This window comes from Sphaeroforma arctica, assembly GCF_001186125.1.
Source record: "Sphaeroforma arctica JP610 unplaced genomic scaffold supercont1.505, whole genome shotgun sequence".
Classification (NCBI taxonomy): domain Eukaryota; class Ichthyosporea; order Ichthyophonida; genus Sphaeroforma; species Sphaeroforma arctica.
This window is the reverse complement of record NW_014040053.1, coordinates 3,622-17,467: the sequence shown is the minus strand read 5'-3', so window position 1 is coordinate 17,467 and position 13,846 is coordinate 3,622. Positions and strand designations below refer to the sequence as shown.

Genomic DNA, 13,846 nt, shown 5'->3' with positions numbered 1-13,846 from the left:
CGTGCCACCACCGTATGGCCCCATGGAGTCTTCCCGCAAGCATACTTCGCATATTTTAGAAATGTATGCGGGGTTCGGAGTACTACCACGGGCTCGGCTTGCTGAAATGATTTGAAGAGGTCCAATCATGGTGCTCGAGGGGTCCAAGGTAGGCATACCGTTGCCGTGGCTCAATCTGTTTTGATCTTCCGTAGCATGCGGCGTATCAGTTTCCATGGCGGGTTCATCCATCCATCGACCAGCGCCCAGTCATGGTCAAGCGCCCCATTGCAGTCATTCTTAGTACAAAACCTGAGCAGCTGAGCGTTGTGAGGTGCTGCGAATACGTCTATATTGTCATGGCCAAAGATACGTTGAGCCTGTTCATAATAACTGGGAAATAGTTGCCAGCAGTCTGCATACAGCACCTCTGGTACATCTGTCTCCGCCGTTCCTTCATGTATCCGACTGAGCATGTCCGGCAGTACGTTCTTCTCCCCCGGTATATGCGAAATAGTAAAATTACAAGGCGCTATGATATGATGCCAACGCTGTAACATAGGGTTAAGCTTCAGTTGGGTGTTCATTTATACTAAAGCCTTGTGATCCGTAAACACCGCGAAGTGTTGTCCGTCGAGGTAGTCGTGGAAGTGTGTCAAACCATAAACGAACGCCAGGAGTTCCTTCATCGGCGTTGCATAGTTCTACTGAGCGTGATTGAGGGTCTTACTGAAGAACACGAGGTAGTGTTTCTTGCTCTCCACCCACTGAAATAGCGCTCCCCCTAGTCCGTAGTCACTAGCGGCAGTCTCGAGGTTGAGTGGGACGATATCTACCGGGAAGTGTAATGCTACTGCGTTCACTATCGCATCCTTCATCGCTTGCCAAGCGTCCGCATGCCGTCGCTCCCACCTGTTCCCTATCAGTTCGTTTGGTTTGAGCTTACAGAATTCACGTAGTGGCGCCACCACGTGTGCCAAATTGGGTAGGTGCTCGTGCAAGCAATTATCCAGGCCCAACGCTGAGGCAATGTCCTTGTACCGCTGAGGTGTTGGCCAGTCCAGAAGTTTGGCCTGTTTCTCAAAGTCGACATCAATCCCCTTCGCCGAGACTTTCTTGCCCAGTATCATAACTTCCGCAATTGCGAAATGAGACTTGGCCGGATTCAGTTTGAAGCTATGGTATGTCAGTCTCTTGATCACCTCCTTCAATGTAGCCACGTGTTCCTCGTAATCGTCGCTGGCTATTACTATGTCGTCGATGTAGTGGTGGACTGGCAAACCATCGAGTATCGTACTAAATGTTCGTTGAAATTGCTGTGTCAGCACGTGTAAACCGAATGGTGCCGATGTGAACGAGTACTGGTAACTGTCGTGTGTGAAGCTGAGCAGATATCTAGAGTCCGGATGTATCGGGAGTCTATGATATGCTGCCGATATGTCGAGTATAGTATAGTAATTCCTGCTCTTTAATCTAGAAATGATCTCATTCACTTTCGGTATCAAGAACTGGTCTCCTGGTATCAGTGCGTTGACCGCTCGCATATCTAGGCAGACGCGTACCTTCTTAACGCTGCCCTCACTGTCGAATGTCGGAACCGCTAGAAGTGGAAGATTAACCGTCGTCGGTGTCGTACGCTTCGTGATCACCAAGTCTTTTAACCATTTCTGTACTTGTTCGTCGACGTACGGAAGCCATCGATCGGATACGAAATTGCGTGTTGACCTTCTCATGCTCATTGCTTGCTCGCGGGTTACTGGTATCGCCAACTCACTCCCCTCTAAGTGACAACGTGCATTGTCCTCAATAGCGGCGTTCGTTTCTAAAACTGTGGCAAGTCGTGCCCGCACTCCGTCTGGTTCGGTAATGTCGGGGGCCTGGCGGCGAGCCACTGGCTTGAGAAAGTCGTCGAGATCTGTTGGGTCGATAGGCGTCAGTGGTGATTGTATCCCTCCTCGGTATAATCCTAGGTTAGGCATCATATCGAGCCCAAGTATGATATAAAAGGCGTCGGATAGATTCCTCAGTTCAAACGACCCGTTGATAATCTCGGAACCACAACGTATCAGCAGTACCTCTGTTGTTCCCAGCCGAGGAGTACGGGCTGCCTCGTTTGCTAAGTATGTGAACGAACCGGTTGGTACTGGTGTAATTGGTCGTCCTCAAAGGTCTGTGGATGACCGAGTAATGCAGCTACGGTTGGCACCGGTGTCCACCAACGCACGGAATGTACGTCCATTCACTTGCAGTTGGATGTAGACAAGGTTATCGGAAGACAGCAGTGGGGTCTTGGGTCGCCATTGCTGCCTGCCATATCTGTGTCAGCGTAAGTGCTACATCATCGTCAGTCACCCTGACGTCTCAGAGTTGCTCCGGGTACGGGGTCCATGACGACTGTGGTGTAGTCGGATAGGAATTGTCACCTTGTCCAGCTTCCTCCGTCAAGATCGAATGTATATGTATCTCTGTGGCAGACTGGGTGTCGTTACTGGGGACGTCCTCTTATGTGACCACTTTATCCTGTGGTATGGACGTGTTTGTCGTTGGCTGCCTGTTGGAAAACTGCGACTGGTGGCGTTCTTGCCCTTGCGGTAGCGTTGTACGTTGCGACGACTGCATGTCTCTGCTGTGAAAATTGGTATGTGACGATCGCGATCTATTGTCCTGCACCCGCCCTGTAGCGGTGGCACCGTGGTATGTGCCGGAGGCCTGAAGGTCCTTGCGCCCGGCAGCCGTTACACGTGGTTGCTGTAGCCGTCGCTGTTGGCCGTTGTTGCCATTGTTGGTGTTGACGTTGACCTATATGGGTGCTGAGTCGACCTGTCTCCTCATTTCTGCCTGTGTCCCCATTGTGACCACGACGATTCGTTAGACGATTTGTGGAACGTATCTGTGCCTCTTGGATATCCGGGCTCAGTAGCTGTAGTAACTCGTGGGTTTCCATCAGTTGCTATTTAGGGTGCAACTGCAAGGTCCGCTCATTTGTACGCGAGCCAAGAGTATCCTCCAAGAGTTGAACGATGCAATGGTTCAGTAAGTTCTGCTTGAACTTGGCATCTGTTTGACAACGCTCATGTGCTCGACGGTGGTTCTCCATTAGATAAGTCATCTGTTCCATTACTGGGACGTTGCTGAGCTTGAGATGTCCCTTCGCTAACCTACGAAAGGTCGGGTCGACCGTCGCCTGAGTCTCATGTGAACAAATTTGCGTAATCTGCAACTCGAGAGTCCACGCCACTAGACGTTGATGATTGGATTTAAAGTAATCAAGTGTGGATTGTTCAGCTTTTAAATGACTCAACACTTTGTAGAACCAACGAAGACTGCACGCTTCATCCAACTCCGATATCTGCGCGTTCTTAAGGGTCTCTCGCAAAGCCCCTTTTGTATCGCGCTCCATGATGTTGCTAAGGTTGTATCGGTTAGAAGGCCATTCAGGCCAGCTACGAGGTTCTCGTGGCTCCTGTTTGTTCGTTGGATGAGAATCATGTGTTGCCCGTAGTGTCTCGAGCACGCCTCGTAGTGCCTCTGCACGTGGTAAGTTTTTAGCCTCTACCGCACTACATAGTTCTTCCGATAGTTTAAGCATTCGTGCGTGTAAAGCCTGACGATCGGCTGCTATACTTTCCGGTGTTGGGGGTGTATACTGCTGGTCGAGTCTTCTACGCTTATCTGCCGATACCGCTTGACTCGACGGGGTACGTTCAAGCATTCATTGTGCCGGTAGCATGTCGCTGAGCGCCTCTTGCTTGAATTGGCAGCCTTGTCGTCGTGTGTGCAACGATGTCTCCATGTTATCGCGACGGTTGTCCAATGCTTCTCTACCATGAGGGTTCTTCTGAGCCCGGTGTTGTTCTTGTACAAAGTCATGTAGCGATACTTCGTTATGCGGCGCCTCACTTCCCTCCTGGTCCGACGATGTATAACCTAATCCCCGTCGCGACCTGTCTGCCCCTCGGATGCGAAACTCTAAGTTGTCGGATGTCTGAGGTGTGGTAGATCGTCGTAGGCGCTGTAGACGTCGGTTATACTTCTCTAACAACGATTGTTGACGGCGGAGGAGTCTCGTCAGCTGTTCTGGAGTGTCGTTCTCTCGATCTCGGCTCTGTCTCGTTCCTCTGGGGCGATTACGATGACGTCTGTCCGTTGTGTTGTTTACACCCTCTCTCACTGTCGCCGTAGCCTGCAGATGGTTATGTGTTGCCAAACGTGCGGCTCCCATTGCCTCGGGGGTCCCCAACCCTTGTTCCGTAAAGTCTACATCACTAGGTGTAGCAATTCTCTCAGTACGATTCTGTTGTGCCATCAATGTACGTTGAAGTACCGACTGATTAGTCTGGTGTTCCTCGTTAAGGTTGTTCGGACGTCCTGTACATTCGCGCTGATGGATCTCCTCGCATTCACGCTGCTCCGGGGAGAGCTGCTGCTGTCGACGGCTTTGTCGTGTGTTGGCCATACTCAATCGTAGCTTATTGTTTTATGTTCGCGATAAACAATGTGCTGTTGGGGGACTTATTCCTCTGTCTTAAATACTCGACGTCCCCATGATCCCATCTTCTAAGTTGTGTGATCACACAACCAATCTCATTCATGTGATATATTCTTGTATCGCGGCCTTATTACTTCGATGTTGTTCGTCTTGATCGTTCTTGCTCCTTGTCTGCCCCCATTATCGTAACAAGTACTATTCATTCTTGTAGATGCCCCGGACTCACGACTTACGTGCGCTTACTCCCTTGATGTGGCTCCGTATTCTCTCCATGACTACTCCATCTCACTACTGCGCCTGCTTTTACTCTCTTAAACCCCGGGACCCCTTACGCATCTCTAGCCTTTTCGCAATTACGGTGGTAGACTGCGCTTCTACCCCGTTTGACGAACCCTCGTTCGCTTCTCACACGCAAGACTCGTAATCTCCTCAGAATCTCTGGGTGTTCACCGCACACAATGTCACTACACCAAAAACATTTTCACTCTCACTAACACATATCTTACTCACTGTTTTACTTCTCCTGTGTCGGCAATACTCCTACACGACCGCACACAATGTCACTACACCAAAAACATTTTCACTCTCACTAACACATATCTTACTCACTGTTTTACTTCTCCTGTGTCGGCATTACTCCTACACGCACTTATGTTATAACGTGTGCGTCTGTAAACTCTATGAACCTTTCATGCGCATGTGCAACCGTCGATGCGCTAGCATCTAATATTCTGTATAGTGTGTAGTGTGTGTCATAAGACTTTATCTCTGGTGTACTTGACCCTGTTCTCTTCTATCTATCTAGTTCTGTTGCCGTAGCGTGTGCTCAAAATCCTTTTGCTATGTTGACTTCCTGTATCATGTGCTGTGTGGTTGTGTGTATGCAGTGCCCTATTTGTTCTTCTTGTGTCCCTTAACCTCTCATGCCTTACCTAATGACCTTACTTCTAACTCCTCGTTTCCACTTAACATGTTTAGACTGCACTTTCTATATACAGGTCTACGTAGGCAACACTAAAAACAACCTTCACTGTCACACTAGTGCGTGCATCCTCTTTACGTAACTTGTCGATGTTCCTATTGCTTCCCAACTGGGTGCTGTTTTCAACTGAAGACACCTACCTAAACATTTTCTGCACTCTTCTTTTGTCGCTGTGTACGTCCTGCGGATGTATCGCCGTCCAATCCGGTGTATAACCAAATTGATACGATGGAATTGCCCTAAGTGTCCATGTCGATGTTGGTGTTGGTCTTTGTTGATCTTGGCCCAACACTTCCTGTCTCCTAATTCTATTAGTTCTGGGTGTCGTTTCCAGTGAAACCTTTCTTTCAGACTTCCTCTTTTTGCTTTCTGGTGACATCACCCTAGCATTCAATCGGGCGTGATGACTGCGATTGTATAACATCTGTCTACGGTTATGTAGTCCCATTCGTCTTGTGTTTCTCTCAATTTCCTGAGTCCTCCTATCTTCTTCTGGTTCTGATGCACTGCTTTCGTTTGTTAACAGTGCTGGCATACTGTCACTAGTGTCACTGCTTACGAAACCACTGTCTGTACCGTCTCCTCTTCGCAATTCTATTCCTTGGGACACCATTTCCGTGGTCGATGTCAATGTTTGAGTCATCTCTTTCCCCCCTTTTCTACTAAAAATTTTTATTTCACTTTATTGCTCTGGGTCCTATGGGCCCCCGCTAGTATCTATTCCTCTTCAGGATATGTTCAATAATGCCCAACCTATAAGTAAGTTAAAAATGTAGTAAATCGTAAAGATAACTGTATATCAACGTACTCCCCTCGTACAGGGGGAGGCATTGTTCATTTATTGAACTATTCCTGACACTATATTTTGATCATGTGTTTTCCTACTCAGATTTACTCTGAACGGATAAACGCAGTTTCAAAATATAGTCTCTAAAACCCAAATACTAAATAAACCCTAATACTAAATAAACCCTAATCCCCAAATAAACCCTGTCCAGGGACCTCCTGACTACACAGAGTATGGATGAAGGACTTATAAAAGTATCGTACGGCAGAAAGCTTATGACTTAAAGGACCACCACAGGCGTCCGAAAGGATCTTTGTATTGATCCCATGGAATCATAGAAACTTACTTTGAAACTTGGCGATTGTTACATTGTACACAACTAACGCTACAGATACTATTTTAGATGGTATGCCAAATCCTGTTAGAGCTGAAGAAAATTTCAATTATATAGTACGATGGATGAAATGTTACCTCACAGATAATGCTACATACAGCCAAAGTAGGCGGTATAAACCAACACGACAGTTTTAGCCGTGGGGATTTGCTTTGTACCTATGCTAGAGCAGTATCAGAAAATCCACAACTCGTGTATGATTTGGAGGCATTGCCTTCGCACGAATATGTCACAAACGTCCAACATGACAACAGAATTATAAAATGGATTACCGAAACACCATTCTCGTATATTCCTGCAAAAGCCACGTGAGTTGCGAACCAGGCAGTGAGATAATCTTGAATGAAGCAGCATATATCACCACCATTAATAAAAGACAACATACCCCCCCCTCAACACACTTATTCGTAAAAAATGGATAGAGCCGAAGGCTCTTTAATTTATATTTAAGCAAATTTTGCACGATAAAGTCACCAAATGCACATAAAAAAATTGGAATTGTCACTAAATGTACATTTGTACATATTTGATCCATATTTCAGTACGTTTTCATCGAGAAAAAGGGTGAATGTACATTTAGTGACTTCTCCATATTTTCAATGTACTTCTAGCGACTTTGTTCTAAACTTTATAATATCTTCACAGTTTTCCATTCTAAAGTAACTATCTTTAGGCATCTTAGGAAATTCTGGAGTCTTGAGCAGTTTGCAAGAGGTGGTTCATTTATCTGATCGCCCAAGCGTGAACGCATTGTGGCAAATACGCGTCAAGAACTATATCTCAACGTACTCCCCTCATCAGAGGTGAGTCGTTGGCTATTTATTGAGCATTACTCGATTAACATCTGGTCAATTAGCGCCTGTGCGTAATCGGATCAAAACCCTAAACTGGGTTTATGACCGATCCACAAATATACCCTAATAACCCTAAATAATATATCTGATCACAAAAACCCTAATAACCCTAAATCATATATCTGACCATAGCATGAGCTCTAACTCACTAATGTACTGATGAGTTCATCTTCCTCATCGTCACCGCAGTCGTTGATTGCTTGGTCATATCGTCGTCTGAGCTCCGCATCTACTAGTGGTCATAGATGCATACCCTCATCTTGTGTAGAGTTGGTATGGGCACCGGTGCTGTTTGTTCCAACTTGGACACAAACCGACTCACCAGGACATGATTGCCTTGACAGATACTCTTGTCTATTTCTAGACACATTGCTGACGCTAGGATGGGTGCCCTAGCTGGGTAGGCTGGCCAGAACTACTGCCTGAACACGTCATCCGTGCCTTCACTTCCCTCCCCACCACCATACACGCCTGCTCTGGTTGCTGTTGGCATTTTCAGATGTCTGCCTTGGTGTGTGGGTGTTAGTGGATTATTAATTAAGACTGGTTATTTTTTTGTGCGAAAGCGCGCGCCGGTGTTTGCTAGTCAAGCTTATTTTGTCACGTGTGATGTCACTTGTACCTATTCCGTCATATGAGAAAATATTTCCTCATGTGTTCTCAATGAGATGTTCGGTTCTAGTGACGTCACCGAAGAAGTTCGGTCCTGTTGACGTCACCTCTTGATGTTCGGTCTCGAACCGAGCTTTATGATTCTTGTATCGAACTGTGGCTCTGTCGGATATATCCTGTTTTGTATGGACTATACTTTGTCGGATATATCCTGTTTTGTTTTTTCACTTCAGTTTGACCCAACTTATGGCTCTGTTCTGATATATCACTGCTCGTGTGTATCTGTGTCAGTGTCACGCTGTATGTCTTATATTTCTGTGTACTTGACGTCTACACAAAGTGTGTGTGTGATGGGATATTCTTCTTCATTATTATGAAGTTCTACCGTGCATGCATCACCTATGTGCGAGGCTTATGTGTGTCCTGCGTGATTGCTTTGGTCTGAATCTTATGTGTGCGAATTGCATTTGTTGTGGGTCATCAACCTTGTTGTGACATTCGATTCCATGTATTGGATCTCTGTTGTCTAGGTCTTGTGCTTATATAGTACCTTGTTTTTGTTCTGTTTCTGTTGTAGGATGTCTGTGTATGTAATGGTTTCTGACATTACTGTTATCCCTACTTTTCGATGTACTATCGTGTGTAGCGTTTCGATACTGTTAATACTGTGCGTAGTAATCATGTCTTATCATTGCTAACGTTCTTGATGTATACGTGTGAATATCTTGACAATGATAATTACTCTTGAGCACTTTTTTGACTTAGACTTCTTCCTTTTATTGATCTTTGTGTGGCATTGATTATGCCAGATATGATTTTAGTCTGTGTCGGTCACTTCTCTGTGTTCTTTGTCGATTCCGTATGTTTATTATCACTTGTCTAGTAATTGCTATACAGATCTAACTCGTGCTTTCTTGTCTTGTGTTTAATCTTGATATTGTTATATTGTAGTATATGTGTGTATATAATATAATATCAATAGATAGTATCAATCGCTGCGATTTGAATGCTTGTGCAAGCTATCGCGATGAACGTTGGCTTCCTTGTATGCTAGTTTGTGCTTGCAGCTTCATATAGCAAGTGTATTATATGTGCGTTATGAGTCATATTGTGGACTCTCTGTTCTTGAAGAGTTAGTAATAGATGCTATCTTGTGATTTTTTCTTTTGTTAGTTAAGACCTGTCCTTACGATGTTTTTGGATGCTCATCACATTCAATCGTATTCTTAGAAGGCCAATTACTTTTGAAAGCTAGATTCATATGTAAATGCTTCTTGAGTTTGTTGCAAACCCGTCTCTATACGAAGTATTCGTATGCTCACCGCATTCGATCGTACTTTTGTGAGAACATTTACTTGTGAAAGCTAGATTTATATTTTGATGCTCTTTAAGTATGCTCCTATCAGTTGCACTCTGTGTATGTTATATTTGTAGTGGGCAGCTCTCTTATTTTGCTACTAGGGATGTTCTTTACTAGTGTTGCTCTTTAGTCTGCCCTCTTTGTGACATGCCTTTGTGACGTGCCGTGATTTGCAGTGTCTGTGATTTGCAGTGTCTATGAGATTGATCCTTTTGATCAGATTTTTGTGTGAGTTCTTAGCGATTTCTTCTATTTCTTTAAATGTTATGCTAAATCTTGTGTTGTGTGCCCACATGGATTGTGTATGGGTGCGTGTTCTATTGGATTAGCCTAAATTGCCGATATGGGAATATGTTCATAATTTGTAGACATTGAATGCGTGTTTGTTCCTTCAAGTTGAGTGTATAGTTCACACGAGTAGGTGTGTGTGTTATGTGTTGTTGTGTTGTCCTTCTCGTTGCACTGTCCTATTGTCGCTTCCTTTTCCTTTGCGTATTGCCTTGTGTATAGCAAATACCGAATTGCCACCTAGTACTAGCTTGTGTCTGAGAATTGAGTTAGTAATAGATTGTCTTGCGCGAAAATCACCTTGACACCTCACAATGATTTTACACTTCTGGCCCTCCCCATCATTTATAACTTACCACCTTGACACTTGTGTATGCTGCTATACTCTATACACTTCCAAAACACTGGTAATTTACCTGTCAGTCTCTAGGGTTATGCTGGTAATCTTGTGACCTCTTCCTTATCCCTTTGTACGTCTAGGGACTCTTGACACTTCGTCTTTATCCCTCTTCTTGTATTATCGCAAGTACCAGCCTCTCCTTGTCGCAGAGTCCTGTTCCTCGCTGCCACTCTCGCCATTGCGTCAACAGCCTGTTGCCTTTTGTTGACCTTCTTTAGTTCTTCAGGCAATAAAATATAAATTCTTGGGTGCACTTCTTGTTTCTTTCTTCTATGGTGAACGCCTATACTTGACTTATCTTAGTAAGAATATTGTAAAAAATGTAGAGTATGGAGAGTAGCTGAAAGATACACGATAAAGGATACAAAAGACCTATTCTTAAGTACTGTAATCTTAGCTAGGATAGTCCATAGTCTGAGAGAACCGAACTGAGTCTTTATTTGTGTTTTCACTAGACTCAGGATTTACTTGAGTGTTTCTCTCACACGTGGGAGTCCCGGTATATCTTACCGGTCCTACCGCTACTATTTATGATGACTCTAATATCAGAAATATTCCAATCTTAATTCCAATACTTGGGGATTGGATTGGCTTTTTGATAATCTGGTCCCTAGATGCTAAATGAAAACGGTGTTTGTTAGTCGAGCTTAGTTCGTCACGTGTGGACTTACTCGTGCTTTTTCCGTCTATGAGAAGCTAGTTTCTCACGTATGATCTCAATGAGATGTTCGGTCTTGGTGACGTCACTTGGGGAAGTTCGATCCTGGTGACATCACTTGGGGAAGTTCGGTCCTGTTGACCTCACCTTTTTGTAGTGCGGTCCTGTAACAGATTGTCTGTACAGTGTTGTTTCCCTACTACTTCTTTGTTCCAGGACGCTGGTTGTTTTCTTGATCGCTTTTGTTACACGCTTGTAAGACCATGTGTTACACCTTCACTTCCAATGTACCTGTAGAGTATCATATTTATTGGTCACTTTACTTATTGTGAAGCGATTGTTTGTCTTGATCTTACTACTTGGTTTGTGTACACCTTGTTTCAATGCTTAGTAATTCATAATAACTCAACACGTCTTAATAATATGTATATAGTCGATATTTGATGGCTTTGCACATTTCCAACTATTGCTGTTTGCATTGTCTCTTTCTTCTCCTGGGGTTGTTCTATTGGGTTGGGTTGGTTTTGGTTTCATGTGCCATTATCTGGTTTGTGACGTTTGGTTGCATTGGTTGTGGCGTTCTGAGGCTGACTGTGCGTAGCCGTATGAGCATTACATCTCTTGCGCTCTGTGGGCATACGATCTGCCTGCACATTGGCTGCTGCTCTCATGGTTGCTTCAGTAAGCGAGTGGAACACAGTATGTTTCGTATCTGAGATAAGAGCCCGTCACTTCCATCAGGCAGGTTGTATGTTTTAATGATGGCGTCCACTTTCTCTTGCTGTCCATAATACATAAGTGCCTGGTATCTCGCCACCTTGAGTATTTGTGTGTGTATGGGCCCTTTGTCCGTGTTTCGGTAACGCTTCTCTATTGCTTGCATTTTTCTATGCTACCGTTCTGTACGTACCTCTACGATCAGTGCCTTGTTCTTCAAATCATTGAGAAACTTCACTAACAGATAGTCTACCGGATAGAGTATGAGTCTGCTGCTCAGAATCCTTGTAGTGCTTTGTGGTATCTGTATCTCTGAATCACGTATCTCATTGAGTACCCCCTTGGGCTTCTCAGTTGTTTCAGTGGAATCTAATAGATATCTTACCAGCGCTGGATACTGGCAGAGTGGTATAGATTTGGCCAAGAACAAGTCTCCGCATTGCGTAGTAAATTCTAAAATGTCTACACAATTTTCCATTTTGAAGTAACTGTCTCATGATAACTTCGGAAATTTTGAGACTTTTAGTAATTTCGATAATGCAGCAGGTTCATTAACCCTATCATCTGAGCGTGAACGGATGAGCTATAACTCGCTAATGTACTGATTGATTTAGATTACATTGCCCTCCTCATCGTCACTGCACTCATTGATAGCTTGATCATACGCATCTCCTTCTGAGTTCAGCGTCTACCAATGGCATGCGATGTTCTTGTTGCCGGTCATGAATGTCTACCCATCTTGTGTAGACTCGCAATGTTTACTGGTGCTGCTTGTTCTAACTAGTACATAGTTGCCTCGACAAATGCTTTTGCCTATTTATAGACGCATGGCCGATGCCTGTATGGGCTGTTGGTTGGCTTGGCCACTGTCGGGGCTTGTCCCCCCTGCTGGGATGTAACCCACACTGTCCGCGACAGCGCCACCCCCTTCACCATCATACACGCCTGCTCTGGTTGCCGTTGGCATCTTGAGATGTTTGCGTTTGTGTGTTTGTATCACAGGTTATTAGTAAAGAGTTGTGCTATATTTGTTGATAATCAGCGCTTTACCCTCCTTGTCTTTTCTAGTAATTTCTATGAAAATAAATAAGAATTGAATTTATCTCGCCTACCTTTATTGTGGTCTCGCTTTGCTGCACTTCCGTGGGAAGTGTTTACCTTTCTGTGTTGAGCGGTAGCTTGTTGCGTTCCTTCTTGTGATTGTGGAGGTTTATATGGTGTTTGTTAGTCAAGCTTATTTAGTCACGTGTGGACTTACTGGTGCTCATTTTGTCATATACACCAGTAATTATTTCATCATGTGATCTTAACTTAATGTCGGTCCTAGTGACGTCACTGATCGGTCTTATTGACGTCACCTGTAGATGTTCGGTCGTTTTGACGTCCCCTGTGAATTTTCGATGTTGTACCGAATTCTCGTGATTATTGTAGCACAAAACATAAATATCTTCCATTGTCGACTCACTTGGCCCAAGCTTCAAACGGGAATTTACTGACCACTTCTTCCCATCAATCTTTCCTGAACCACTACAGCGACTATGAGAGCCATACCATATGTTCATACATTGTATCATACATACTTGCCATTTTTGAAAAAAATATATTATTATCCCTACTAAAGAAGAAGAATTTTTTTGGAGGCTATTGTGGCATAGGGTTTTCTAAAAACCCCCTAAACCCTAAACCCTAAAAATCCTTTTAGAGGGCCTCAAAATGTAGCCCGAAGGGCTTCATTTGGTCCGCACATTTTGCATTCCTATATCCCGCGCTTTCTACATTCAAATATCTGATTTGACGCCTACCAACTTCGGAGTAGCGAACGAGCCACTAATTTCGTAGCAAATTTTATTTATGCTTGTCGGCTTCTGAGTTCAGTTCTGACTGTAGTGAGTAGTGAGTAGTGACTCCCTATGTAGAAAAGTCATATATTTATATGTACAAAGCACGTTAGCAGGATCCTCGACAAGCCAAGCGATGCAAGCTTTGCGGCTAGCCTTATAACCTCTATCCATGGGCCATGTATCACTCGGGAGCGGCCAGCAGGAGTCATAGTCTCAATCACTATGATACCACTGTAATTGATAGTATCAAGTTGGGTGATATCGTGGAGAAGGCACCGATACGAGAATCTAGCACACTCATACATCACACCTTTCAAATTGGCACGACAATCTATGCACATTTTGAAACAAGTTGAAGAATTCCAGATGAAATCTGAAAACTACACCGTAGTGCGATTCTAGCAAGCTAGAGCGGAAAAAATATCGAATCAATATCTTAAATATACATGTACATATATAGATACATAGATACACACACACACACT

The 13,846-nt window shown here is 44.3% G+C and overlaps 4 protein-coding genes across 4 annotated transcripts; all 4 read right to left on the bottom strand.

Moving 5' to 3' along the window:
- Positions 1–2,481: 2,481 nt before the first annotated feature.
- Positions 2,482–2,829, bottom strand: SARC_06813 (hypothetical protein; the record flags this gene model as incomplete). Its single annotated transcript, XM_014299258.1, has 2 exons — positions 2,482–2,778; positions 2,800–2,829. The coding sequence occupies 2 exons, from the start codon at positions 2,827–2,829 to the stop codon at positions 2,482–2,484; spliced, it is 327 nt and encodes a 108-aa protein (XP_014154733.1).
- A 100-nt stretch (positions 2,830–2,929) lies between these two features.
- On the bottom strand, positions 2,930–3,691 carry SARC_06812 (hypothetical protein; the record flags this gene model as incomplete). The annotated part of the gene is made up of 1 exon (XM_014299257.1): positions 2,930–3,691. The coding sequence occupies one exon, from the start codon at positions 3,689–3,691 to the stop codon at positions 2,930–2,932; it is 762 nt and encodes a 253-aa protein (XP_014154732.1).
- On the bottom strand, positions 3,692–4,435 carry SARC_06811 (hypothetical protein; the record flags this gene model as incomplete). Its single annotated transcript, XM_014299256.1, has 1 exon — positions 3,692–4,435. The coding sequence occupies one exon, from the start codon at positions 4,433–4,435 to the stop codon at positions 3,692–3,694; it is 744 nt and encodes a 247-aa protein (XP_014154731.1).
- A 719-nt stretch (positions 4,436–5,154) lies between these two features.
- SARC_06810 (hypothetical protein) lies at positions 5,155–6,244 on the bottom strand. The gene has a single exon (XM_014299255.1). The coding sequence runs from the start codon at positions 6,091–6,093 to the stop codon at positions 5,587–5,589; it is 507 nt and encodes a 168-aa protein (XP_014154730.1). The 5' UTR covers positions 6,094–6,244; the 3' UTR covers positions 5,155–5,586.
- Positions 6,245–13,846: the final 7,602 nt, after the last annotated feature.